This window comes from Salvia hispanica, chromosome 3 (assembly GCF_029641045.1).
Source record: "Salvia hispanica isolate PSC_SH4W2 chromosome 3, Shi_PSC_v1, whole genome shotgun sequence".
Taxonomy (NCBI): domain Eukaryota; kingdom Viridiplantae; phylum Streptophyta; class Magnoliopsida; order Lamiales; family Lamiaceae; genus Salvia; species Salvia hispanica.
In genome coordinates, this window is record NC_142694.1 from 33,731,849 (window position 1) to 33,757,222 (window position 25,374).

Below are 25,374 nucleotides of genomic sequence, written 5' to 3' on the forward strand. Positions count from 1 at the left end.
TACAGCCCTCCTTGTAAAATGCTCCCGTAAATCTGCCATATGCAAAAAACAATTGAAGCTAAGACAAAATAAGTTTATTAAAATTATACATTGGTGACTTTGACATAATATAATTAGCTACTAGTATCATGCATACCTTAACTTTACGCCCCCCTAAAAAATGAGACTTTCGAAACGACATAAGTATTAATGCAAATTAGTAAAGTACAAGAGAGGAAGAGAAGTTGGAAAGAGTACATACAATATTGTGTTTGAGAAGCTTTGATTTATGTTGGCTTTTGGAATCTGGATATTCCAAGACTTGGCTTTTGCCTTATACACACACAAATGCTAATATAAAGGTATTTGGGAAGGCATTATATGTTGTATATAGGCTCCATCAAGATTCTCGAAATCTATACGTCTAATCATACGAGTTTTAGGAAATTGCGTTGAGATGGGCATCCCTGTCTTCGTTCTCGCTTTGCTCTTTCTCCTGTTTGGTTCTCTTGCCACAAGATCCTACCTACTGAATCTTCTGGTTTTTCCACTCTACGTTGTGGCAGGTTTTATCGCGTTCTCACTCGTCACTTATGTCAGAGAACTGATAGCGTCCTCTCATCGACCACCTGTGGCTGGATCAATGATAAATCAACTCATACACTTCCGCACACTTTTTGATTACCAGATCAAACTTGCCTTAAAGTACCAAACATACCGTCTGATCACCAACTCGCACAGTCACGTATACACTGCTGATCCGTCAAATGTTGAATACATCCTGAGAACCAACTTTCCTAACTATGGCAAGGTGTAGTAAATTTAAATCAGAGTTCTAATTGAATTTGAGTTTCAACAACCTTGTGTGTTTTGTGCAGGGAGACTACAATCGCAGTGTAATGAAAGATCTTTTCGGTGAAGGGATTTTTGCAGTAGACGGGAAGAAATGGCGCCACCAAAGAAAGCTTGCTAGCTATGAGTTCTCAGCCAAAATCCTCAGAGACTTCAGCTGCTCGGTTTTTCAATCTAATGCTGCTAAACTAGCTTCCAAGGTTTATGTTGAAGCACTGGCTAGTAAAGAGATGGATTTACAGGTTTCATAATTCACCCATCATTTCTCTAACATAAATGTCAATTTATGAGCTTAATTTACCTCATATAGTAATAAAGCTGAGATCTTATTTACAGGATATGCTAATGAAATCAGCTATGGATACAATGTTTAAGGTGGGATTTGGGGTTGACCTCAACACCCTATCTGAATCAGATGAAATCAGTAATAAATTAATCAAAGCCTTTGATGAATCCAATGCCATTGTATATTGGAGATACGTTGATGTATTCTGGAAAGTGAAAAGGTTTCTTAACATTGGTCTGGAAAGAAATCTCAAGGAGAACATCAAAGTCATTGACATTTTTGTTTACAAGTTGATCTGCCACAAGAGGGAGCAGACGAGGAACGAACAGGTCAGTCCGTACTGAATAAAACCGAATCTCGTGGTTTCTTGATCAAATTTATGCCATTTGCATGGTGCTAAAGAGGACATTCTGTCGAGGTTTCTAATTGAAAGTGAAAAGGATGCAAAAAACATGACCGATGAGTATTTAAGAGACATAATTCTCAGTTTTATCTTCGCGGGGAAGGACACGACTGCAAACACTCTTGCTTGGTTCTTCTACATGTTATGCAAGCATCCTCCGATTCAAGAAAAGGTGGTACAAGATGTGAAGTTAGCTACAGAGGTGGGAGATGACTCATCCACTGATGAATTCGTACTCGGGTTGACCGAGGCAGCTCTCGATAGGATGCAGTATCTACACGCAGCTCTTACAGAGACTCTCAGGCTATATCCTGCAGTCCCTGTGGTAAAACTCTTCTATCTGCTCTATAGCTGTAAAAATTGCAGAAGTAAAACTCTCTGTAACGGTATGGAACTAGGCTAAAAACGGCATTCTTAATGGAGTTTGCAGGATGGTAAGTGTGCAGACGAAGACGATATTCTCCCGGATGGCCACAGAATAAAGAAAGGTGACGGTATAAGCTACATGCCGTATGCAATGGGGAGAATGCCATACATATGGGGAGAAGATGCTGGGGAATTTCGGCCCGAGAGATGGCTCAAAGACTGCACTTTTCAGGGTGAAAGCCCTTTCAAATTCACTGCCTTTCAGGTTATTAGCTCTGTTTCCATAACCCCATTTGATTTTATTTTGTCTTCTTTTCATATGTAATCAATCTGATGAATTAATTTTATCAGGGTGGGCCTAGGATATGCCTGGGGAAGGAATTTGCATATAGGCAAATGAAGATTATTGCAGCAACTCTTGTGATGTTCATGAGATTCAAGCTTGTGGAGGAGAGTACGAATGCAACTTACAGAACTATGTTCACTCTTCATATGGACAAAGGTCTCCCTCTCTACGCATTTCCTCGCTTTGATCCTTAATTGATGTTGTTTCCTTCCTCAAATTCTCATTTTAACCACTCATCACTTGTAATCAGACTACAGTCTATACTAAAACAATAGTATAAGTTTTATTCCCTCCGTCCACAACCAATAGTCTTGTATACTCCATCAACAATGCATTCATCTAATTGTAGCCTATGGTATGCTCCCTCTATCCTATATTAGATGGAGTTTATTTTGGGTGTTGCTGGTAAAGGATAGTGGTTGTAGATCATCCATAGTATAAAAGTTACTAGTTTCTAAAAAAGAAATGAGCACATTTTTATGGGACATGCGAATATGATAATTGCCCACAGTCTTAGTAGAGGCCTCAATGAATACTACTAATCTTGTAGTCCAGCTTCTCAATCACACCACATGGCCTCAACTATGCTAAACGAAAGAGATGACATTTACTTTGAGCGAGTATATACAGAACATGGCAAGGGTAAATCATGCATTCTGTTACTCCCAGATAAAATAAATTATGATTTGAATATCTATGCTAAGAGAAATATGGTTTTACATCAACATGTCTACACAAGGATGCTTATTATTTATAGTAGAACAAAAAAAACAAACTAAACAAACGAATGTATAAATCAAGCATTCAGGAGGATGAATGCTCAACCTCAAGTGATGACTGTTGGCTCCTCCCTTCCGGTGAACTCCTTCAGCTTTGAAGTAGATAAAGCCAGATCTAGCACGTATAATCACACATACAATTAGAAACTCTGAAAAAAAACAAAAAGATGTAACAAATAACAAGAATCGAACCTATCAATGGCTTCAATGCTATTTGTGCATCCACGTCGTGTTTAGATGCATCTGGCTCAAATTGTTCGATATATATACGAACAGTTGCACCAGCAGACCCGGTACCCTATGCTCCATAACATTAGTATGGAAGCTGAAAATTGAAGTTGACATGTAGAAAACTGTAACAGAGAGAGCTTTGTTCAGGACACGATCAAAGGAGGCACTTACCGATAGCCTAAATATAATCCTGGATCCATCAGTGAACACAAAACGGACACCTTGCTTGGTAACTACGCTGGCATCTACCTGTGCAAGTACGACAAGGTCATGTTACCAATATATTTCTTTGTCGCAAAATTAAGGTTAGAGTCAATTTTGGGGAAGGCTCAACTTACAGGATCAGTGTAGGTGAAGTCATCTGCAAACTGCAGTTTGTAGTCTCCTGCAATAAACATAGCTCTTTTAGCTAAATAACAAACTCCTTAATCAACTAGGTACTGATCGAGATTTACCATATGCATCACCGGTTTTGCCTTTGGAAATTAAGTCTCTAAGATAATCTATCATTTTATTAGCCCCTTCAGACTCACATTCCTATTGCACAAGGAACGAGGTATTTGAGTTGCAGCAAATTGCATCCATTAGAAGGAGTAATAACAAAATAGCAGAGTATAAGGCTTGCCTCGTAGTCATATCGAGAGAAGAAGTTCCTCCCATAAGTCGCCCAATGCTCAGAAACAACATCCGACACAGAAACCAACTTCTCCCCTGGTTTCTTGTCCTTATTTCTAAAAGCAATTATTGACAACCAAGCTAAAACAGCCCTGTCAATAAGCAATATTCGGTTTATCAACTTAATCATCTCTGAAAATTAGATAAGGTGATCAACCATGAGATTTCCTTATGAGTGAATTGATATACACGTACCAGATACCATCTTTCTCTCGGATGTGGTCGGAACCAGTTCCAAAACTTTCTTCTCCACAGATTGACAATTTCCCTGCATCCATTAGGTTTCCGAAAAACTTCCAACCAGTGGGAACCTAAAGTGAAGTTTGTTTATAAGATAAGACTGACTGCAGAAAGTACATCCGTACCCGATAAATTGGCTAAAACTCGTTACAAGGAGTTGTAGAGTACCAAACCTCATAGAATGGAAGTTTTAACTTCTCTGCTACACGATCCAGAGCACCACTGGTCGGCATGGATCGAGCCAAACCCTGTGAAAATACATAAGCTGAGGATGTATAAACTCTTTGAAGAGAAATATTGGGAGGAGAATCTTCATGCTTTTCAAACCTTTGGGCCAGTTTTGAAGTATGGAATGGCCTTTTCTGCGTTGGCAGCAATAATAGCAACAGAATCGGAAGGAGTCACGAAAAATCTGCTTCCAAGAATCATGTTTCTGTCACCATCTCCTGGAAAACAAAGTATGATATTGATAAGGGTAGGCTCAGTTATTTCTGTTGCTTTTCCTTTATATTATGCGTTTTAGCGAATCAATTTTATAGAAATAGAAGCCATGCTGCTCTTAAAATTCACTAAACACGTACCATCACTTGCAGCGCCAAAATCGGGACCATGTTCCGCATACATTATGTCAACCAATTCCTTGGCATATCTATTCCAGATCAACAAATTAAAACCAGCATTTTGGAATCATGCGAGCTTTTCTGAATGCATACTTCTTACGTGAGATTAGGATCTGGATGGCCATGTCCAAAATCTTCTAGAGGCACCCCGTTTAAAATGGAATCCTGTACAAAGAGAGGTAATTTGATATGGAACCAACTAGCATTGTTCGTTAATTTTGACCATGACAAAAATGAAGCTAACATACAATGCTAGCTCCCAGTTTGTCCACAAAAATTGGTTTGGCATAAGCACCCGTGACGGCATGCATAGCATCAAATGTGAACCTGAAAAGAGTAGAACGAGAAGATTTGAAACAAGTTTAAAACAACGCATCAAGAAAAGATACAAAATAGTAAAGGAAGCAGCAGCAAAACATCAGAATCGTGAGGCAAGGTACTCGAATACCTGAAATCTGACCGTGATATAAGGCTCCTGATAAGTGAAAAATCAAATACTTGCTGCAAAATAAGTTGAAACATGAACTCCCATCAAAGAGAAGTAAATATAATGGTTTCATAAATATTCTCCCAGAGTTGAAAATGAAGTTCCATTCTGTATGCTAGATCATGAACTAGAAACAGTATCCACTACCAAAAATAATCCGAATTGTATAAAAACTTTCAATTATTATATCAAATAGATGTAATAAAGAACAAATGTCAATGGCTCGATGCAATAAAGATACAGTTGTTCAAGGAGAACTTGAAATTCAGACTGCTCACCTCCAAAAGCTCCAAATAGTCAGCTACTGGATCGACTACCTCTACACTAAAAGGTCCACAGTTTGTTACACCAAGCTGTGAGAGATTAATGTCGGGAATGTCGGCTACTTTTATTTCAGAGATCTGCAGAACACTAAGGCAAGTCAAATAGAAGTGGCAAACTTATCAATTGTTTGACTGAATCCAAGAATGCTTGCTAAAGATTACATTGAACCAAATCGTTCAGCAACATTTATCAAATATATGTATGTAACTAAAAGCCTCCTTTAACAGAATGTTTTTCAGTAGTAGCCTGAAAGTCATCGAGGATTTGATCATTGGGGTGAAAGAAGGAAAATAAGCTTGCTAGTCATGCACAGTTTGAATATCAGTTTCATCAATAAAGGACGATTCTTTGTGAATTTTGAGAGCTTGACCTAGAATTCTGTTTCTTAAACTTGTAGTCTTGAACTAGAATATTCCTCTTTATAAAGAATGGTCCTCCCAATAAAAAGCCTCACAGTGAAACAGCTCTACATAAGAAAAGCTAAAGCACCAGAGACATACAGAAAGAGTGTTTCCGTAGATCTTATCAGTAATCGATTCAGGTGCAGGTTGGCCACTGCTGTAATTGAACTGCAGAAGTAGGAACCAAGAGAATATTACGAATTAGTAGAACATGATGATGCAGGGTTCAAGAGAGACACATGAGCAAAAGCCACTGGCTACAGAAAAGATATAGGCAAAAGTACAAACAAGGCTCGTGCCGAATTACTAAGATCAAAATATACCTTGATACCCCAATCATATTCAGGACCACCAGGGTTGTGGCTTGCACTCATTATAAATCCACCATTGGCCTTTATAAACAAAGGAAGTGGAACTAATACAAGTTGTGCAAGTTACAGCATATAAAGGGAAAAGCACACACTACGCAGACAGAGATGAGTGATTCTTGCCTCTCTCTTCCTTATTACAGCAGATACAGCTGGTGTGGATAGTATACCATCCCTGCAGTTACAAAATTCAACCCCCTATTCATTGCCACCAACAGTAGTTCTTGTCATAAACACATAATCTTAATGATACAGAAAGAGGAAGCTAATCAAAAAGAGTTCCAATAGAGCCATAGTCTAAATGATAAAAAATTAAACATATTTTTTACTACATAAGCAAACAGCTGCATTTGAGATAGTGAAAAATACCCCTTAAAAAGGTTATTACATGGTCTTTTTAGAAAACATAAATATTGGAAATTCACAAGATAGCAAAAAGGAAAACTAGCCTGCCAACCAAGATTTTTCCAACACCATTGCCAGCAGCAATTTTGATGATTATCTGTGTTTCAAATGTTGCTCTGTCAGCATTTGGAACAAGATAGATCCATTGAAATGTCAATCAATCTTAAATTTGAAGACCTGTGCGGCCTCCTTGTTAAAGTATCTACCATCACCACCCAAAACCAAGACTCCATTTTTGTAATCCTCTGGTGGCAATGAATCAAATAGTGCCTTCAATCACACACAAATCCCTCATTAGAAGCAAACACATAGCATAAGCAAAGTATCACTACTTCAGTATTCAAACTGCCAGACCTGAATCCAGTTGGCAAGATAATTTTCTCGCATAAACTCTTTCACCTAACAGCAGCAAAAAATCAAATCCAATTATCACCGAACATGATTGGCAATGTAGCACAAAGATCACACCTTTTTCCGAAGACCACTTGTGCCAGTCTTCTGCCCCTCAATTGGCTGCGTTGGCACACTCTTAATCTGAAATCAATCAACCAATCAATCAAATCAAGGTAATATCTCAGCACCCCACTTCGATACTCTCCCTCTTTCCTCTCTCTCTCTCTCTCTCTCTCTCTCTCTCTCTCCCTAAACCCTTTTGCAATAAAAATGGAACCTTGAGTTCTTGGGAGTTAGCAACAGTGGCTGAAGGAGAAGTTGATGAAGAGGAAGCCCTGACCGAGGCAGACAAAAGTGGTGATGGTGAAGCATTCCTGAAAGAAATGTTAGAGAAAAGTGGAGTGGGATTGAAGAAAGAAAGAGATTTGGCCAAATGATCTAGAGCTGAATCGTTTCCATTAGAATTCCTCAATTTTCTTGATAGCAAAGAAGATGTGGGCCTTGAAGCTATGGAGTTCAAAGCCATATCCCCACGGCGATGAAAGAAACAAGCTTAAAAATCTCTTCTTTCTATTGAGCAATTTGCTCACTTTTTCTGTCTTTTTCTTTGTGTCTGTGAGACGTGAGTGAAGTTGAGGCTTTTAAATTATGGACTGAATGTGGTTCGCAAATCTAGAGAGGTATTGTGGGCGTGCCACGTGTACGTTAGACTGCTAAGTGTGTTCTTCATTTCTATCAACTTGATTATAAATATCTCTTGTTTTAAATTTGGTTTTTCATAATTTGATTCATATAATCTCATTTACTACTACTATTTAAAGCGAATATTCGTTTGAGAATGGTGTTTTTGAACATTGTATTGCTATTTGTCCTATATTGACGGTTGTGGCCATGAAATATAAAATTTCATAGAAACACACTCAAAGATAAAATTTTTAGTTAGTGGTAAATGGTAATCGAATGAATCTCTGTGGCTTATGATTAGTCAAAAGATTACCTTTTTAACATTTCAAGGAGTACTATTTTTTTCCTAATCAATTTTAGAATTGAGAATTTACTCTATACATGAGCTCAATTGAATTTTCCTCTTTTTATATACTCACATTAAAAAATTTAATGAAGGGAGAAGTACATTGATGTGAATCCGGGTATTCACAATCATAGGATGCAACGACATCGAGGGCCATGGGTTGATTGGGGTCCGAAAAGTAGGTGGAGATATGACAAGGAGCCAAGCCGGATTCGAAGGTCTGACTCAAACCAGAATTTGCCTATCAAAATGATGTCCAAATGCTGTTCTAAGACCACCATTATCTTCATCGTCAAAAGAGCTTCGCGTGAGTACCTTACACGCCTCAATCGGAGCTCGGATGAGGAAGTTATGGCCGTTTGACGAAAGTCGCGCAGAGCTGCCAAAAATGCCCGGTCACAGAGAAAACGCCCGGGCAAGACCCCAAAACGCCCGGGCCGGGCGTTTTGCCCGAAAATGCCATTTTTTAAAGATTTTAAAGACTATTTTCCCTATTACTTTTGTTTTAGTATAAATACTCTTTTGTAGGGTTTTCATTCTCAGCTTTTGAATATTTGTAAGAGACTATTTCTCCATATTTGAGAGCTCACCTTCTTCATCTTTTGAAGACTTATCAAATTCCTTCGGGTTGCATTCGATCTTTTGCCGGGCTAAGGTTGATTGTAAAGGTATGCTTGCTAGTTCTTGTATTGCTAGTTTGTGGAGCCATTAGGTGTTTGTACGTGAAAGTGCCTTTGGGATTTCTTTCTTGTTCTTCACCTAAATCATAACACTAATCCATCCTCTATCCTTTTATCCATTTTTCTTGTTCCATTTCTTGATTTATCTTGTTTGTTCGTTGGATTTATTTACAAAAACAAGTCCGGGGCAAGTTCATGAGTCTTCAATCTAGAAGATTCACATTATACATCGATTCAAATACAGTTCAAAGTTGAAAACTTTGAAACTTGTCAGTTAATGTTTGAGGACTAACTGAATGTATATATTCCTCTCTCTAATATTTCTAAACAAGAATTGAGCACTAATTTAGCGTTGCCAAAAATAAACGTGCGCCCAAATCACTTCACCACAAAACACTCCATTTCTTGAGTAATTAAGCTCGATTTCGAGAGGAAAATTGGGCGTTGAATTGCTGAGATTTGTTTGACATGTCGACGAATCAGAACCCAAGCCCGAACAGCAATGCGGCTCCAATCGAGATCGGGCCGGACGGCCTGGCCCGAGAATCTCCAGTCATAGCTTACACCGAGAAGGTATAGCGTCGTTTAGATCTCACGAATCACGAAAACACTATTTTGATTGCTCATCTTGTTTTCAATTTCGGGTTTCAGATCATTGAGGAAGAGCAGCTTCAGTTGAGGAAGTGCGTAAGCTTGCTTCTCATCATTCGACTAATTTCTCTTTATATTTACTGATTTGATGTGAATTTATGTTATTGGAGTTTGTGTTTTATCTTAGGATTTAGATTAATGTACATTCTGTTGATGTAGTGTTCAACAGAGAGTGTGTGATGAGATTTTCCGGTTTAGCATAGTTTATTTTGTGTTCAAATCAGTATTGGAGCTATTGATATTCAGTTGCATTCATGATCTTAATGTTTCTTAGAAAATTTTGGTGATTGTGAAAAGGTGAGGCTTAGACTAATGGGTGATTCATGGACTCGAAGTTCTTGAGCTTAATTCAAATGCCAGATTTTGATTAGACAATGGAACCATTGTACTAATGTTTTTCTATCAATAATATACAATCTGATGAGTCTTGGCCAACCACAAGTATTTCTTGAAACGTAGTGTTGATATTCCAGTATAGCATAATTTATTTGCCTTCAAATCAGTAGTGGAGTTGTTGATATGCTTTCACGCCATGTAATGTTCAGGTGCATTTGTGATCCTGGTGTTTCGTAGAAATTTTGGTGACTGTGAAAAGGTGTGATGCTTAGGAAGTTCTTGAGTTTAAGTCGAATGACTAAGTTGGATTATATAACGAAACCATAGCAATAATGATTCAGTTCTTGGTTGTAATTGAGTTACCATTGGGGGTTATTAGGATTTACAGATTATGTATTTCCTTTCACCCCAAACAGATTCCTCGTTTAGCATTACCATTTCCTATCTCAGTCGCCTCATCATGCTAATATCCATATCAACTTATCATGTGTGAATAATATATTATATGTCCACTCAGGTATATTGAAGAAAACTATTCTAAGATTCGTGATGTCGAACGAGAACTTGCCAACCTCTCGATGGAAATGAAGCTTACAGCTGGTCCAAAGAAAGCTGGTATGCATTTTCCAGCAATTCCTAAGAATAATTTTGTGTCTTCTGTAGAGTATAACGTGTTCTTGTCCTACTCTAATAGCACTTGAACACCTAAGGAAGAAAATAGAAATGTCAACAGAGAGAATTCGATTGGCTAAGATGAAAGAAGAACAAGCTAAAAAGGTATGCTTCTTTCCATTAAGGAGCTGATCGTAGTCAGCTTAACTCAGTTTAACCTCATTATATGTGCTTTTTTCTTAAGCTGCAGAATTTGTACTTCTACTTTTCTCCGTACTCTCTGATAAACACTGTTCCTATCGCTAGGCCTGGGAAGCAGCAGCAAAAGACGTGCAGGATGAGGAAGCAAGCAAACAGAAGCTTTGTGACGATCTAAATAATTTGGTAATCGATTCTTGATGGTAACATTGCCAGTTAACTTATTCGAGTACTTTTATCTCATCTCAAATCTTATGCTCTTGCAGGTCCAGGAAAGTAGCAACAGCCAACTTGCTCGACTGGAGGAACTGAAGCGCCGAATGGAGTCTCTGAACCCGAGCAGATCTTCCAATACACATACGCCCTCAGTATGATTCACTCAGACCTTCATCTTGGAGTATGCATATGCACTTAGTTTATTCGTTTCTCTATGCTTAATGCTTTTGTTCTCTCCCCAATGGTTGCGTTTCCAAGTAAACAAATACGAGTTACCTCCCTAAATCATTATACCCCATTAGATATCACATTTTCTTGCCTACTAACATAAACTGAATTTAGTTGAGAAATCTTGACAAGATTTGACTATTTACAACGCGTAGGCGGGAAATCAAAGACTGCCACATAGTAGTACAGTTGAAGTTTCGTCTGCCGGGGAACCACCCTCTGGAGCTACGGGAACCATATCTACTGAAGTTAAAGCAGAGAACTCCGCGGTAACTGAGCAAAACCAGCAGCCTTCTAGCGACAGCGAGGGAAGACGGAAGAAGAGAATTTCAAATAAAGGAAGAGGAAGTGGATTAGGAGCAGTACCTAAGGGCCGGAAGCATGCAGCACCTGATTGGACAGGAGCTGGTTTTGACGTTGATGGCAGAGGTTGAGTGAATACACGATCCTTACCGGCTCCCGGCCACTTTCTAAAATTCATTTCTTATTTATTATTGGACAAATTCTAGTCTGTTACCATGACAAAAAAAAAAAAAAAAAAAAAAAAAACCTTGTCCATATTTATAAATTCTTCTTGAACTGATGTGTATGAGCTCTCAACCATGGTGGCCTTGTATACAGATGTTTAATGTAAATTTGCATTTGTTTGATGAAAAGGTTTTCATAATTGTGATTATGCTTCTTGTTTGACAGCGACATGTGAGTAGTTTATGAGTTCGAGATGTTGTGCTTATTGTCAATTGGTTTTAAGATGGAATCACGAGAGGTAGAATCCTGATGACGAGGCCGGGGAAAACATCGTCGAGGTCGTGAATATGCGGGTTCCTCTCGACTATGTAAGGATCGGAGCACTTGTCGCTGATGGTGTGCAGGGTTTCACCTTCTCCGACAACGTATATCTCGTCGCACGGCTTCTCCACCTGCCACCCTCTCGCCGCCGCTTCAGAGCTTGTCGACAATGCCGTCGTTTAGGAGGATCGGAGCTACCACGCCCGCCACGCCAAGCCACGAGGCGTCCCACGCTTTTGTGCATTTTTGGAGGGAACGACTGCCATTTAATTGTAAGAAGAAGAAGATTTTTAAAGTATGTTTTGGGGTAGATTAATTATTGGTAACAATTATTACAAATAACGTCAGTTTTGGTTCAAAATTGTTGGTTTTTTGACAATTTTTTTATCGGGTTTTCTTTGTTTTAAGTCTTATTAGTCCTATTTTGGGACAAAATTGGCGCTTAATCGATACTATGAATCAAAACTAGACATATATAAGTAGTTCACTTGCTCAAGTTCAGCTCGTAAGAGGTGGTTCGGATTTGAACCAAACATTCCTTATACTATGAAATTAATAGTGAATTAATTTTGAAGCAAGTTTGGTTTGTTTAATTTGGTCAACTAATTAAGAAGCAATTAAAATTAGGATAACTTTTATTCCTTGAAACTTGCAATTTGTATATAAATCCTATTTTTTTTTTAGATATTTGCCAACTGAATGGAGTGTTATATTGTTAAATCAACACTTAATTGTTAACTACAACTACATAAAAGCCATTAGATATTCAAATTAAGGGCCTAGATCATCAATCCCGAAATGTCAACACGATCAACAAAAAACGTCAACAAGGGTATTAAGGTCAATTTACAACAAATTAGATGTAACTAACTTTTAAAAAATATCCCATAACCTTAAAACGCATGGCAGCTGATTATTGCTGTCCGAGAAAACTATGATCTGGACCATCTTATATAGTTGGAACAATTACATGAGACCCTATAAGTAAAATAAGAGGATCATATTTTAAACACTGACCATGGCTGACCATATGAGCGGATGCTGCTTTAATGTTGTATTGACGCTGAGTGCTGAAACCATACAAGTGTGATGTTTCCAAGCAACCCGACCCGCCCATGTAAGCTCATGTTCATGAAGAATTACCACAACAGGCTCAATATAACCTGAAAAATAGCTTTTAATCATTCAAAAAAGGAGTGGCTGGGAATTGGCTGAGGTTCATAATGAAATGAAGTTGCTGAGAAAAGATATACGAACAGATCACAAATTAGTTGCCTGAATCTTAGAGAAATATAATCAGGATAGTAAGGACCTAAAAGCAAAAAACAAAAGATTATGTAGAACCACTGGCTAGACCAAGCAATGGCTACAAGTAAGACTACTTCACAGCAAATCAGAAGAGTCCTCTTATTAGAGGCCTTTGGTGTACCCAAAAAAATTATGAAGTTGAATTGAGAATTTAATCATTTATTATAAATTGATTACCACGTAGTTGCTGGCGGTCAAGAGTGTCTCACTGAGTTGGAGTTGTCTATAGACTGCACTCTCACTTAATTTAATCCACAACCACATTAAATTATAACTTAAAAATTTTAACTGAAGAAGGTCAAAATCTGGTAACTACAACCTTAAAGCATAAAACAGATTTTTTCTTTATCACTAGAATCAAATTATCCAGATTAGAGAAGATTATGACGATTCCACCTACTCAAAGGAAAATATACAGAAAAGATCTATGTCGTAGACTTCCCAAACTAGTTTTTTTGCCCTGTAACCAATAAGCTCACCTTAAACTTGAGATAAAAGGAGCGGCAATGATGAGAAAGTCAATAGAATCAAACATGTAATATTCAGTCTCTGCCTTTTAGAAACCGACACTTGATATAATTGAATAATGCAGTCATTTTAGAAATCAAAACTATCAAACCAAGCATATATTGGGAAACCTATAACTTGGAATGATAAAGATAAGATTAGCACCCAATTAAAAATACAGAACAGAAAAAAAAAATCATCATAAGCCCTTTCCAAAATCAGCAATTAAACATCGGCAGTTACAAGAAAGGAAATTTGTGTACTGTAGCCCATAAGAAAGTGCTGATTCTCAATCTGGTTCTGGTGCATGCTTTTTATTGACTATTCTGAAGTATACAATCAAAACTTTCCAGAAGTATGGGTAAGGAAATTACAATGATTAGGAAATCTATAGCAACAAAAAGCACACACAAATATTTGAGAATATATACTTAGCCATATTGGATTTTCTGAACCACCCTTTATTAAAAAGGGATGCCAGAAAACCAAATCAGAATCCTTACCATGGATGAGAATACTTACCATGGATGAAGATGAAATCTTTAACATGCTTTATATCAAGATCTCGTAAGCCAACAATATACGATGATTCAATTCGAGATGCAGCAGCTGCCCTGAAAGTACTGTCCTCTGCAGGTGCAGTTAAATCAGTGCTAGCCTAACATCACGTTTCACAATTGAATTTACAATTTTAAAAAAATGATATAAGCAGTTACTACTTGAAAGCAGCATGATCCACATGGCTCAAACATTCATCATCCCCAACATTCGAAATAGTTCATGATACAATATGGAGTAAATATCTAGTAGAAGCAATAGAAATATATATCGTGTTCCTAGTAATCAAAATATTTCATATTAAAAGAACTGTAACAGAGTAAAGACAGATCAGTTGCAAAACCTCAGCTGCTTTGAGGACTATCATTTGTAATCCATATGCAAGCACCGCCAGCACACCTCCCCAATGGATCAACTTTCACTAGTGGGCCTCTTCGGAAAAATTCTCTGCCTCTTCTCAAGCGAATCCAGTCAGAACCCTCAAAACAATGCATGGAACTGGACGAGAAGAAGTAAAAGTGTCTATAAGTAAATTACCACCAAACTGCATTCTCATGATAGTTCGTGTTGAGGCATACTAGTAACAACAGACATTCATTCTATTTGCAACTTACAATCAGAAATTACTCTCCAGAGCTTCAGGTTTGTTATGTATCTCAGGATTTCAACTTGTAGGCGGTTAGAGTTCACAAGTTCATGTTGAAGAAATATAGCAACAATATAAATAAAAATATATCAAAGACCTATTTTTCCTGTCACAAATAATGTAAAGAGCTACTTATATATGCATATGACTATATGAGTGCCACCAATAGCACCATAGAATGTGTTGTGTTCCTTCAAACTGTGGGATAGGAATTTGCAATAATAAGATTACATCACACCTGGTTCGTAGCCCATATATTGATTCATCAAACTCTAAAACTGATATTTTTGCATCTCGAAAAGTCAATATAATAGAGTCTCTCCTCTTTCCACCATCAGTAGCTCCATTTGGTAGCACCCCCCAATGACTCCACATTACCATGCAACCTACACGGCATTAAACAAAATCGAATTAGCATCTGAAATAACAAATAATATTGTTTTTCCATTGTAACAAATTACTCGAGGAAACTGACGCTCATTCTTAAAAATTGTGGGTGCAACAAAAAAATCATTACTAATATTAACAAAATTTACTCCAGTAAATAGCTACATATTGTATGATAATGATGATGATGTTATGTAAGCTCAACTACAACCACTACTTTCTTAATACAATCTTAAACAATGTGAAAGACAATAAGTAATAGAACACAAAGTAAGTAATCATGATGGTACATTTGTTGTATTTGATAAATTAGCTTCATATTAAGACTCTATCATGCAGAGTGGGAGAGCTAGTAACATTGTTGGAAACAAAAATTTCTCAATTTTACCTACGAACATTCAAACATTTCCAACAAATTTCAACTAATTCCTCCAATCATCAATTTGAACACATATAATATTAACTAATTAAAAACAAAGTATAGCTATGCAAGCCATCAAACCAAGATGAAAACTAAAATCAAGAGGACAATTTCTCAATACAACATGCCCTGCAATACAGTATTTTCCTGGAGCATCCTCCTAGCAAAAAAGTGCGACAAAGCTTTTCAACATTGCACAGCTGAATTATTTACGACAAAAGAAAAGGCATAATTCAAGTAAATACTAGAAATAGGAAAAGAAGAAACCTATAATGGCAAACGAGCTCAAGTGAGGCACCGGAAATACCAGCTAAGACGGCTCCACCACCCTTGGGCTCGGCAGCAGCTTTGTGAGCTAAGGACGGAGAAGCCTCTTCCTGAATTCTTACAATGTAAACTTCAAGAACGTTGGCGGCAGCAGTAATGAGGTTGGGAACCGGTCCAATAGGCTTGGAGGAGGTGGTCCAGTCCGAGTCGATGTCGTCGGCGGTGATCGGAGGGATTTTGGGCGTGGAATCTGCGGAGGAATGGGTGATGAAACCCGAGGCGCAGTGCTCCATGCCGGTTGCCCAATGCATCATCTTGAACGCCGCGAAACTCATACCTGCAGTTGATTGGATTCAGATGGTGGAAGTGTGGACGAGTGATGGTTTGGGGATTTAGGGTTTTGCTTAAAACCCCAATGGCGGGATATTGGGGATTTCAGAAAAGGGATTAATTGGGACCGCTTCCGAAATGCAGTAAAACTTCAATCCAAACGGTAATGTCAAACTCCTAAGGGCACTCCCAATGCTCTCTCTAAAAACTCTTTTATTTCTCTTTAACTCCTGCCACATCAGCGTCACATCAGCACCAAAATTTATCCCCAACTTTTAGCCAACTGCTCCAATGGTTTCTCCCTAACTCAAAAAAAAAAAAAAAAAAAAAAACGCCGAAAAATCGCCGAATCGCGCCTACAGTGGGCGCCAATGATTCGGCGATGAATCGGGGCCGAATTATCGCCGAAACACACCCAACGGCCGGCGATTTTCGGCGAAAAATCGCCGAGTGTTATCGCCGGACCATTGGGAGTGCTCTAATTTTATAAGGTCGATTTTGCTTCATTGATTTTAGACTTTATTTGAAATATTGAGTTTTAAATGTCTCAAGCAGGGTGAATTGTTTTCAAACCAGTTCCCCCGTTGATTGATACTATTTTTTTTTTCCTCATTAATTCACATCCTTGCTTTTATTATTTTGAATAGTGGACTTTAGAATTCCACAATGAATAAAATAGTGGACTCTTGCCTCGTTAATCTTATGCAAGTTGTGATCAACAATGAATAAAACGGGTGGAAAAAGTTTATCGAATGGGAACCTTAAGTTTATAACTTAGACTTTATTCATTCATAAGCTTGAAGCTAAAAATAATATGACTTTATCATATCTTGTATGTTCCTCAACTTTAATAATGCATAAACTCAAAAACTAAAACTATAGCTATAAATAATACAAATAAGGTATAAGAAAAAAACAAATGACATAATCTAACTAACTTGTGTGGAATATTAGAGGAAAACGACAGTTTTGGATGAAAATAATAAGATTTCTCGATGATGATGATGATGATGATTGATGATAATATTTAAGAAGACTAGGTAGGTCTACTTACTTTAAAACAAATTAAATAAACCTGTAAAAATTTGACAAACTCCTAATTAATTAATCTAATTTGAAGCGCATCCACAAATTTTAATTTTCAGCTGGCCACGGGTTAGTTTGATTTGTCAAATTTCCAAGTTCGCATGCAATCTTAGACTATGGTTTAGATAAATAAAATTAATTTCCTTTTCTCAAACGAGATATTAATAAGCTATATTAGCCTGTCCATTTTCATGTCCTTAAAAATGTCTATCTTTGAAATCAAACCATCAATACTAAATCATTAATTGTTTGTTGTGATAACTAATTTTCTTCCCATTCGAACAAATATGTTTGTTTTTATTTACATAAAAATGTTGAATATATACTTTGGACACGCAAAAAATGTATACGATCGAACAATATATTTACCTTTTTAATATTAAACAGAATACGTCACGTTTTCTCATTTCTATTCTGGCAATCCAAACCGAAATAAAAATCTTGAAAGTAGGAAAATGAGTAACATTTTAAACTATAAACTAATGCAATTTTATTTAAATATTTAATAATATACTAAATGTTATATATATTGAGTTATTTAATTTAATAACTGTGACGCCCCAGAATTCCGTTCCCTTCTTTCGAGATAAATCGAATTTATTAGCTTAATTAATTTCCTTTAAGAAGCTGTGTAATCGTAGTTGTCGTTGTAATTCTCGACTTTGGAGTGATTTAAGTATTTTCGTTGGAAGAAATAAAGTGCAAGGAAATTATGTGTTCAATTAGATAAATATTTGAGGAATAAGTTATACAAGAATGATGGAAATAGCACATGCTTACAAGTTACAAATGTGAGAGTGACAACAGACACACCTATCATCCTACTACTCTAGTCAACAAGTTTGGAAATAGTCTAAATTGGTATATGAACCAAAGAGCTACAAGAATAGATTCCCTTTCCATTACTCCATCCTCTCCCCCTCGAATATGCAGCCTGCAAGGCTCCAAGGTGGCACAACCTACAAGAAAAAGTCCACTTACCCAATTAGTGAATGAGCATGTACCATGCAATGGCGTATCCAGAATTTTTAGTTTGGGGGTTCGATAAATTATCATAACAATATAGAACTTCAAAATCCGAAAGGTCAATTTTCTTCTCTTTATTTTGACTTTGAACAAAATCTTTATTTCTAATTTTTTTCTTAAGAAAGGTCATCATATATAAAAAAAAGATTAGTGAAAAATTTATTTTAAATTTTGCAGAAGGTATTTTTTAATTAAAAATAATCTTTTGACTTATTTTAGGCAAAAACTTCAATTACAAATATAATGCATCATTACCATTTTTTATATAATTTATTTCTCATGTTTTACGTCAAATATATTTTCATATTTTATGTATGATCATAAATGAGCATTGAGGAAAAGTTTATATTTAAAATATATATTCTTCAATAAAAGGTAAAAAAAAATTAAAAAAAAAACAAAGCTATAAGGGGAGATACAAATGAGTATAAGAAACAAAAGTGCACTATAAAAGAAGTGCGCAGAAAACAAAAATCAAGGGGTTAAAATGTGAAAATTGAAAGGAAGTTGATTTAAATCTAATGATAGTATTATTAAATAAAGAGTAGTAATAATTAAAACATAAAGAAAAGTAATTAAACATCTGCATGCAAAATGTGGGCCATGGGAGTCGAACCAAAGCATTCAGCCTTACCATTGAAGACTCCAACCACTGAACCATTTAGATTACATATACCATGTCAAACAAGATTTCAATATAGTTAGTTTAAAATTTTGGGGGTGCAGTTGTACCCCTTATTCCTCTGGTACCATGAGTAAGACAATAATCAAAAGTAAACCAAGAAAATAGTGAACAATTATGGATTAAGAGAATCAAGTCTCTGCCAAGACTAAGGATTGGATAGAGTCAAGATTTCTAAATCTCCCAATTAAGAAAAGAGACAATTGGGACAAGAATATGAGCTCATTTGAGGGCACTAAAAGAGGAAACTTGCGGAGATCCATGAGGTCAGCCAAGCTAGTGTGCCAAAACTTACACCAAAGTAGTAAAAATAACATGAACATCAAGCTCAAAAGAGATGGAGCTGGCAGCCCCAAAATAGTAGCCTTTGCCTCCAAGTCTCAAGCACAAACAGTCAAGGAATAGAGCACTATATAAGCAGCCTCATCTCCCTTCTCCTCCCCACAAAATCGACACCCCAAACTCACATAAAGTCAAGGAATACAGCAAGGAAGGGAGGAGGAGCAAGGAGGAAATTCTGAGGCAGGACATCAGTCCCATCCAAGAGGATTCGTCAAAGTGAGGTAACAACCTCAACACCCAATAACCTTTGCATCACGTAGAACAACAAATATAGATAGCACAAGAACTTAGAACTTCCATAGGATCCTCACAATCAAGTATGGATCAGTAGCAAGAACCATCAAGTCTTTATACAATGAGCTAAAAGCCCCAAATGAAAAATTAGAACTTTAATACCATAGCCAAAGATCATTCCAGTGAGCACTCAAAAATTTGGATCATGGAATTTAAATACTCCAACAAGATCATACGAAATACCATCAATCACCAATCTGCTAGAATTTAAAGAAATTGAGTAAAGGAGAAAATGGAAGGTGACTTTAGCTTAGGCGGAGGGGCTGCCGGGCGACGAGCGAGCGTCGACGGAGTCCGAAAACTTCCACGGAGCAGCTGCAGGCCGCGGCTGAGAGAGCTACTGCCGGATTCACCGAGGATGCCGGTGCTGGACGGTGGGCGCGAGACGCAGGAGGCCGGCGTGAGCATCCGGTGAGCGTCGTGGCTGCCTGGCGAAGGAGGCGTGGTGGAGCTCCGGCGGGTCTGCTCGTTCATCGGCTGGAGACGAAGACGGAGCCGGCGAATCTCCGTCAAGCTGAGTGGACGGTGAACCCGCCGAGGAAGAGAATGGACGGAGAGAGAAGCGTAACGGAGGGCGTACCCGTCGACGGGACTCTGAAATTTTCGTCGAGGTAGAGGCGATTTCGCCGGAGAAGAGGGAGAAGGGCGGCTGGAGACGTCACCCCTTCCTTCAAGAATTGGGGATTTAGTTTGGAAATTTGAATGTGAGAAGAGAGAAGTGACGATGGAAGGGAGTATATAAATTGGACTTTGAATTAATGTGTTTGGGTCTTAGTAATTGATTAAGAGGTTGGGCCAAGGAAATTAATTAGTTGTTAGGCCAGTGGGCCAATTAAGGATTGGAAGTTAATTGTTGGACCAAGCCCCACTGAGTAATTGGAGTAGTAGAATGCCTCGATTTAATTTAGCTTGGGCCATATGAGTTAAATGAGGTGATGAGATATTACCATTTAATTAGTGGACCCAGGAATTATTGTTTGAGCCGAGAACTCTTAATTGTTGGACTTGAAAAGTTATTTGTTGGATGGGATTAATTTAAGGAAATGAGTTGGAGCTCAATCAATTAATTCCTGAATAAATTACTAAGTTCCCGAAAATGGAAAATATCGACTTGGAGCTCGAAAGTTGATAAGTTAATTTCCAAATAATTTATTTAGATTCCGAGAAGAGGGAAAGTAGTAAAGTGGGGGATGCGAAATATCCGAAGGAAAAAAAAAAGATTAAAGAAAAGATTTTTCATGAATCCATATTTTATTAAATAAGTGCCCAAACATTTATTTTAGAGAAAATAGAATTTCTCCAAAGTTAGTAAAGATAATAAATAAACTCTGCACAGTAGTGAAGCCGAGGTAGGATTAAGAAAAATCCTATAAGACGAGACTGAGATATAGGTGCTATCCAATAGGATGCATGTGGGAGATTTAGGGATTACAAGAAGGAATACAGAAAGGAACTGAAATGAAAATTACAAATGAAACCCGAGGCGTGGAATCTGCGGAGGAATGGGTGATGAAACCCGAGGCGCAGTGCTCAATGCCGGTTGCCCAATGCATCATCTTGAACACCGCGAAACTCATACCTGCAGTTGATTGGATTCAGATGGTGGAAGTGTGGATGAGTGATGGTTTGGGGATTTAGGGTTTTACTTAAAACCCTGGCGGGATATTGGGGATTTCAGAAAAGGATTAATTGGGGCTGCCTTCGAAATGAGATATTTCGGAATATGGGGCTCAATTCGCTGATCTTTCGAATAGAGGGATTAAATTTGCTGACTTTCAGAATATGGGCTCGAGGTATGTGAATTTTTCGGAATATGAATTTTTTACTTTTTTATATTTATTTTCTTCTTTTTTCTTATTTTTCATTCCATGCTAACTTTTCAGATTATGAATTTTTTACTTTTTTTATATTTATTCTCTTCTTTTTTCTTATTTTTCATTCCTAAATAATTATAATTAATCAAACTACCCTCTAATCTAATTTATCAAAAATTCAAGCTTCTTCACTCCAAACTAGATTTCCACCCCAAAAATTCAATCGGAATTCTCACATCACAAATTATTTTCCTTTTCAAATTTCTGAAAAATAAGTCACTTTGGAAGTTTTATAATATATTAATATTACATTGATAATTAATTATGTATCATTCTTCTGAATCCCAATCCATGTTTCCAATATCTGATCAATTATTACACGCGTTAATTCAGATGAAGACTGAAAGAACAATGAACCACTCACCCATTGCTGCTTGTAAAACCATATATAAATATGCATAGAAAATCAACAAAGACACGCACACCTTTAAAAAGAATTAAAAAAAATTGGAAAAATTAAGAATAAATTATTTAGCCATTACAGCATTTCTGTTTCTCCAAATAATCTGCATTTGTTGTTCATCCCTGCTTCGACTAACTCGTGAATTGTGATAGACAGTGGAGCGCATAAAATTTTGATAAATTAGGTTAGAGGGTAGTTTGGTCAATTATAATTATTTAGGAATGAAAAATAAGAAAAAAGAAGAGAACAAATATAAAAAAGTAAAAAATTCTTATTATGAAAAATTCGCATGTCCCAAGCCCATATTCTGAAAGGTCAACGAATTTAATCCCTCATTTCGAAAGGTCAGCGAATTGAGCCCCATATTCCGAAATCTCCTCCTTCCGAAATGGAGTAAGTCTTCAATCCAAACGATAATGTCAACTTCTAATTTTATAAGGTCGATTTTGCCTCAATAATTTTAGACTTTAATTGAAATTTCGAGTTTTAAATGTTTCAAGTAGGGTGAATTGTTTTCAAACTATTCCCCTCCCCCCCCCTCCCAATTGACACTATTTTTTTCTTTTGTCGTTCCTCGTTAATTAACATCCTTACTTTTATTATTTTGAATAGTGGACTCTAAAATTCCACAATGAATAAAATGGTGGACTCTTGCCTCATTAATCTTATGTAAGTTGTGATCAACAATGAATAAAATGGGTGGAAAAAGTTTATCGAACGGGAGCCTTAGGTTTATAACTTGACTTTATTCATTCTAAAAATAAGATGATAATGCTTTCAACTCTAACTTTGACTTTGTTTTCTCTTAATTCTTTTGATTTTGGTTAATAGTCATTTATATAATGAAAGTTATTTAAATCCGTACAAAACACATTCTTGAGGTGATGCGCAATATGACGCATTTTACTAAACTATATTCTTTTTTTTTTCTTTCCTTGTTCTGGTAAAACATTGCTTTGAGCAACACCATCAATAAGCCGAGTTATAAATATTCAGAGTCATGGTCAGAGTCATATAGAAAGGTTGCTACCAAAATTAATTTTATTATATAGTACATTGAGAAACTACGTTGAATACTTTCATCCTTCTAATTGAGTTTCTTATTCACTCATGCATGGAAGATGACCGTAGCCTCTCACCATACACTCGCATGATTCTTTTCTTTCGATTTCACATGAATATTTTCAGCTAGTAGTTGGTTAAGACTATGCCTCCGTCGCTAGCTAGCTTTTGACCGCAACGTCTCCCGCAGAGGCCTCCATCCTCTTCTTCATGCTTCATCTTTTGAGAATGAATAGGTTGTCGAGGGAATTAAAGGTTTAATTTTAGATTATATATAGGGTGAGAATGTGTACGTGTATGCCCATTTATACATATAATTGAATGGTGATATAAATGTATTTAATCCGTTTCAAATACTCATACTTTTCATATTCCCATTTGTAATTATGATTGAAAAATGACATTAGAGCATCCGCAATGGTCGGCTAGCGACCAGCTAGCCGATTCGTCGCGCTGGCCGATCGGCTAGCCGAACCATTACAATCGGCCAGCGCAAAATCGGCGAGCGGATCGGCGTGGGCTCGCCGATCGCTCGTCGCTGGCCGAAACGCTAGCCGATCGGCTAGCCGCCATTGTGGAGGCCCGATCGGCCAGCGCCGATTTTCGATTTTTTTTTTTTTTTTTTAAATCATATATAAACGCGATTTTCGTTTCATTTTCATTTGCACCACTTGTTTTAACGAGTTTTCTCTCTCTCTAACTTTCTGTTCAAGAGCATCATCGAGTGATGGATCACAACAACGAGTCCAGTCCGGTGACGAGCGGCTCTCAGACTCCCACAGTACCCGTGGGGTCTGGATGGGGGCAGATGGGCCCGGGATTTAACATCCCTTGGAATCAGATGATGGGGATGATGGCTGGTGCGCCGGGGGGGGGGGGGCGATGGGGGGGAACCAGGGGGTATGCCGGGGGGTATGCCGTGGGGGATGTCGGGCGGCGGGCAGGGGAGCGGCGGGCAGTCAGCGCCCGGGTGGGGGGGTATGCCCCAGATGCAGCAGCAGATGATGCTGCAGCAGATGATGGGGATGATGTGGCAGGGGGGGATGCCGGGGGGGATGCTGCACGGCATGTATCCCGGGATGCCGGGGGGGGTGCAGGGGTCACCGGGAGGGGACGCGGTATATCGGCCCTCGCTTGATTTTTTGACGGCTTCGTCTCACACGTCGACCCCGGTGGAGACGCAGTTCTCTGGCGATGACCTTCTGTCATTGCATGATATGGGGATCGATCTCGGGGTCGATGATACTCCCGTTCGAGCGACGCCAGCCGCGCCGAGGAAGAAGACGAGGGGGAAGGGGAAGGGCAAGGCGGTCGGCGAGTCATCGCAGCCCACTGCCACCGGCCAGAGGAAGTGGACGGAGGATGAGTACGCCGCGGTGGCCAAGGGGTGGTTGGAGGTGTGCGACGATCCACTGGTTGCGAACAACCAGCGGGTCGTCAACATGTGGGCGAAGATCAGTGCTGCCTATAAGAGGCACTGCCCGCACGGGAAGAACTTCAGCAACGAGGAGGTCCGGAAGGGGTGGGAGCGCACCAGGGCCGCAGTGGGCCGTTTTGCGAATTTGTACGCCAACGCCCTCCGTCAGCTCAAAAGTGGGCAGACTGAGGACGACGCCCGGAGGATAGCCGCGAGTCAGTTCCCCTTGGAGGGGAAGTATAAGGAGTTCACCTTCTGGGAGTGCTTCTTGTTGCTGAAGGACTCGGAGAAGTTCCGGGCGGGGTGCGACGCTGGGTGGCCGAAGAAGCAGCGACTTAACTATAGCGGCGACTACAGCGGCAGCAGCGGCGGATCCCACGACCTCCCCCCGGATGCTGAGGAGTTTCCATCCCCTCCTTCATTTACTGGTTGCCCCCGCCCGGTTGGACAGAAGCGGGCGCAGCGGGCTGCGAGGGGCGGATCCCCCCTATCGCCCCGCGAGGTCCAGTCCTCCGCCCTCCCAGCCGCCCCACTCGAGTACACTCTCCATTCGCGTAACCAAACGCGGGCTCAGATGTTACAGGTCTTCCGAGAGTGGAAGAACGCCACTGACCCCACGGAGAAGAGGATTCTTTTCGAGATGCTCGAGAGCATGCGTGCTGATTTAGAGATCGCGAGGTCACGGCTGGGGGGTTCCGACGTGGGCTCAGATACCACGGGTGGCGGCAGCGGCGGCGGCGGCGACGAGGAGGGCGACGGCGACGGCGATGAGGAGTAGAGAGTGGCGGGGCTCGGGTGTTGAAGCCCTTTTTTTTTTTTAAAAAATCATGTACTTTTTTTTTAAAATCTTTGTACTTTTTTTTAATGGA

The 25,374-nt window shown here is 38.7% G+C and overlaps 3 protein-coding genes and 1 pseudogene across 8 annotated transcripts; 2 read left to right on the plus strand and 2 right to left on the minus strand.

Moving 5' to 3' along the window:
- Positions 1 to 436: 436 nt before the first annotated feature.
- On the plus strand, positions 437 to 2,426 carry LOC125209824 (cytochrome P450 704C1-like; annotated as a pseudogene).
- Positions 2,427 to 2,902: 476 nt separating this feature from the next.
- On the minus strand, positions 2,903 to 7,774 carry LOC125214301 (phosphoglucomutase, chloroplastic-like). The gene is made up of 22 exons (XM_048115256.2): positions 7,433 to 7,774; positions 7,231 to 7,296; positions 7,117 to 7,161; positions 6,940 to 7,032; positions 6,807 to 6,859; positions 6,481 to 6,532; positions 6,313 to 6,381; positions 6,089 to 6,157; positions 5,543 to 5,665; positions 5,226 to 5,278; positions 5,026 to 5,104; positions 4,878 to 4,942; positions 4,739 to 4,806; positions 4,485 to 4,603; positions 4,331 to 4,405; positions 4,113 to 4,228; positions 3,868 to 4,009; positions 3,698 to 3,779; positions 3,581 to 3,627; positions 3,414 to 3,491; positions 3,204 to 3,309; positions 2,903 to 3,126 (listed from the first exon to the last, which is right to left on the minus strand). Exons 1-22 carry the CDS (start codon positions 7,679 to 7,681, stop codon positions 3,059 to 3,061), a joined length of 1,917 nt encoding a protein of 638 aa, XP_047971213.1. The 5' UTR covers positions 7,682 to 7,774; the 3' UTR covers positions 2,903 to 3,058.
- A 1,359-nt stretch (positions 7,775 to 9,133) lies between these two features.
- LOC125212489 (uncharacterized) lies at positions 9,134 to 11,782 on the plus strand. The gene is made up of 7 exons (XM_048112678.2): positions 9,134 to 9,438; positions 9,517 to 9,548; positions 10,370 to 10,467; positions 10,547 to 10,629; positions 10,771 to 10,848; positions 10,929 to 11,030; positions 11,262 to 11,782. The coding sequence occupies exons 1-7, from the start codon at positions 9,334 to 9,336 to the stop codon at positions 11,538 to 11,540; spliced, it is 777 nt and encodes a 258-aa protein (XP_047968635.1). The 5' UTR covers positions 9,134 to 9,333; the 3' UTR covers positions 11,541 to 11,782.
- An 876-nt stretch (positions 11,783 to 12,658) lies between these two features.
- LOC125198011 (cleavage and polyadenylation specificity factor subunit 1-like) lies at positions 12,659 to 16,456 on the minus strand. 6 transcript variants are annotated; one of them, XM_048096479.2, is made up of 5 exons: positions 15,990 to 16,456; positions 15,153 to 15,300; positions 14,612 to 14,766; positions 14,233 to 14,368; positions 12,659 to 13,058 (listed from the first exon to the last, which is right to left on the minus strand). In XM_048096479.2, the coding sequence occupies exons 3-5, from the start codon at positions 14,633 to 14,635 to the stop codon at positions 12,901 to 12,903; spliced, it is 318 nt and encodes a 105-aa protein (XP_047952436.2). In that variant the 5' UTR covers positions 14,636 to 14,766; positions 15,153 to 15,300; positions 15,990 to 16,456; the 3' UTR covers positions 12,659 to 12,900. The 6 variants fall into 6 exon arrangements, 4 of the variants coding, with proteins under 4 accessions (XP_047952436.2, XP_088923419.1, XP_088923417.1 ...); XR_016136512.1 differs by having other exon boundaries at positions 13,040 to 13,058; positions 14,233 to 14,340; positions 16,030 to 16,454; XM_089067293.1 differs by lacking the exons at positions 15,153 to 15,300; positions 15,990 to 16,456 and adding an exon at positions 14,883 to 15,146.
- Positions 16,457 to 25,374: the final 8,918 nt, after the last annotated feature.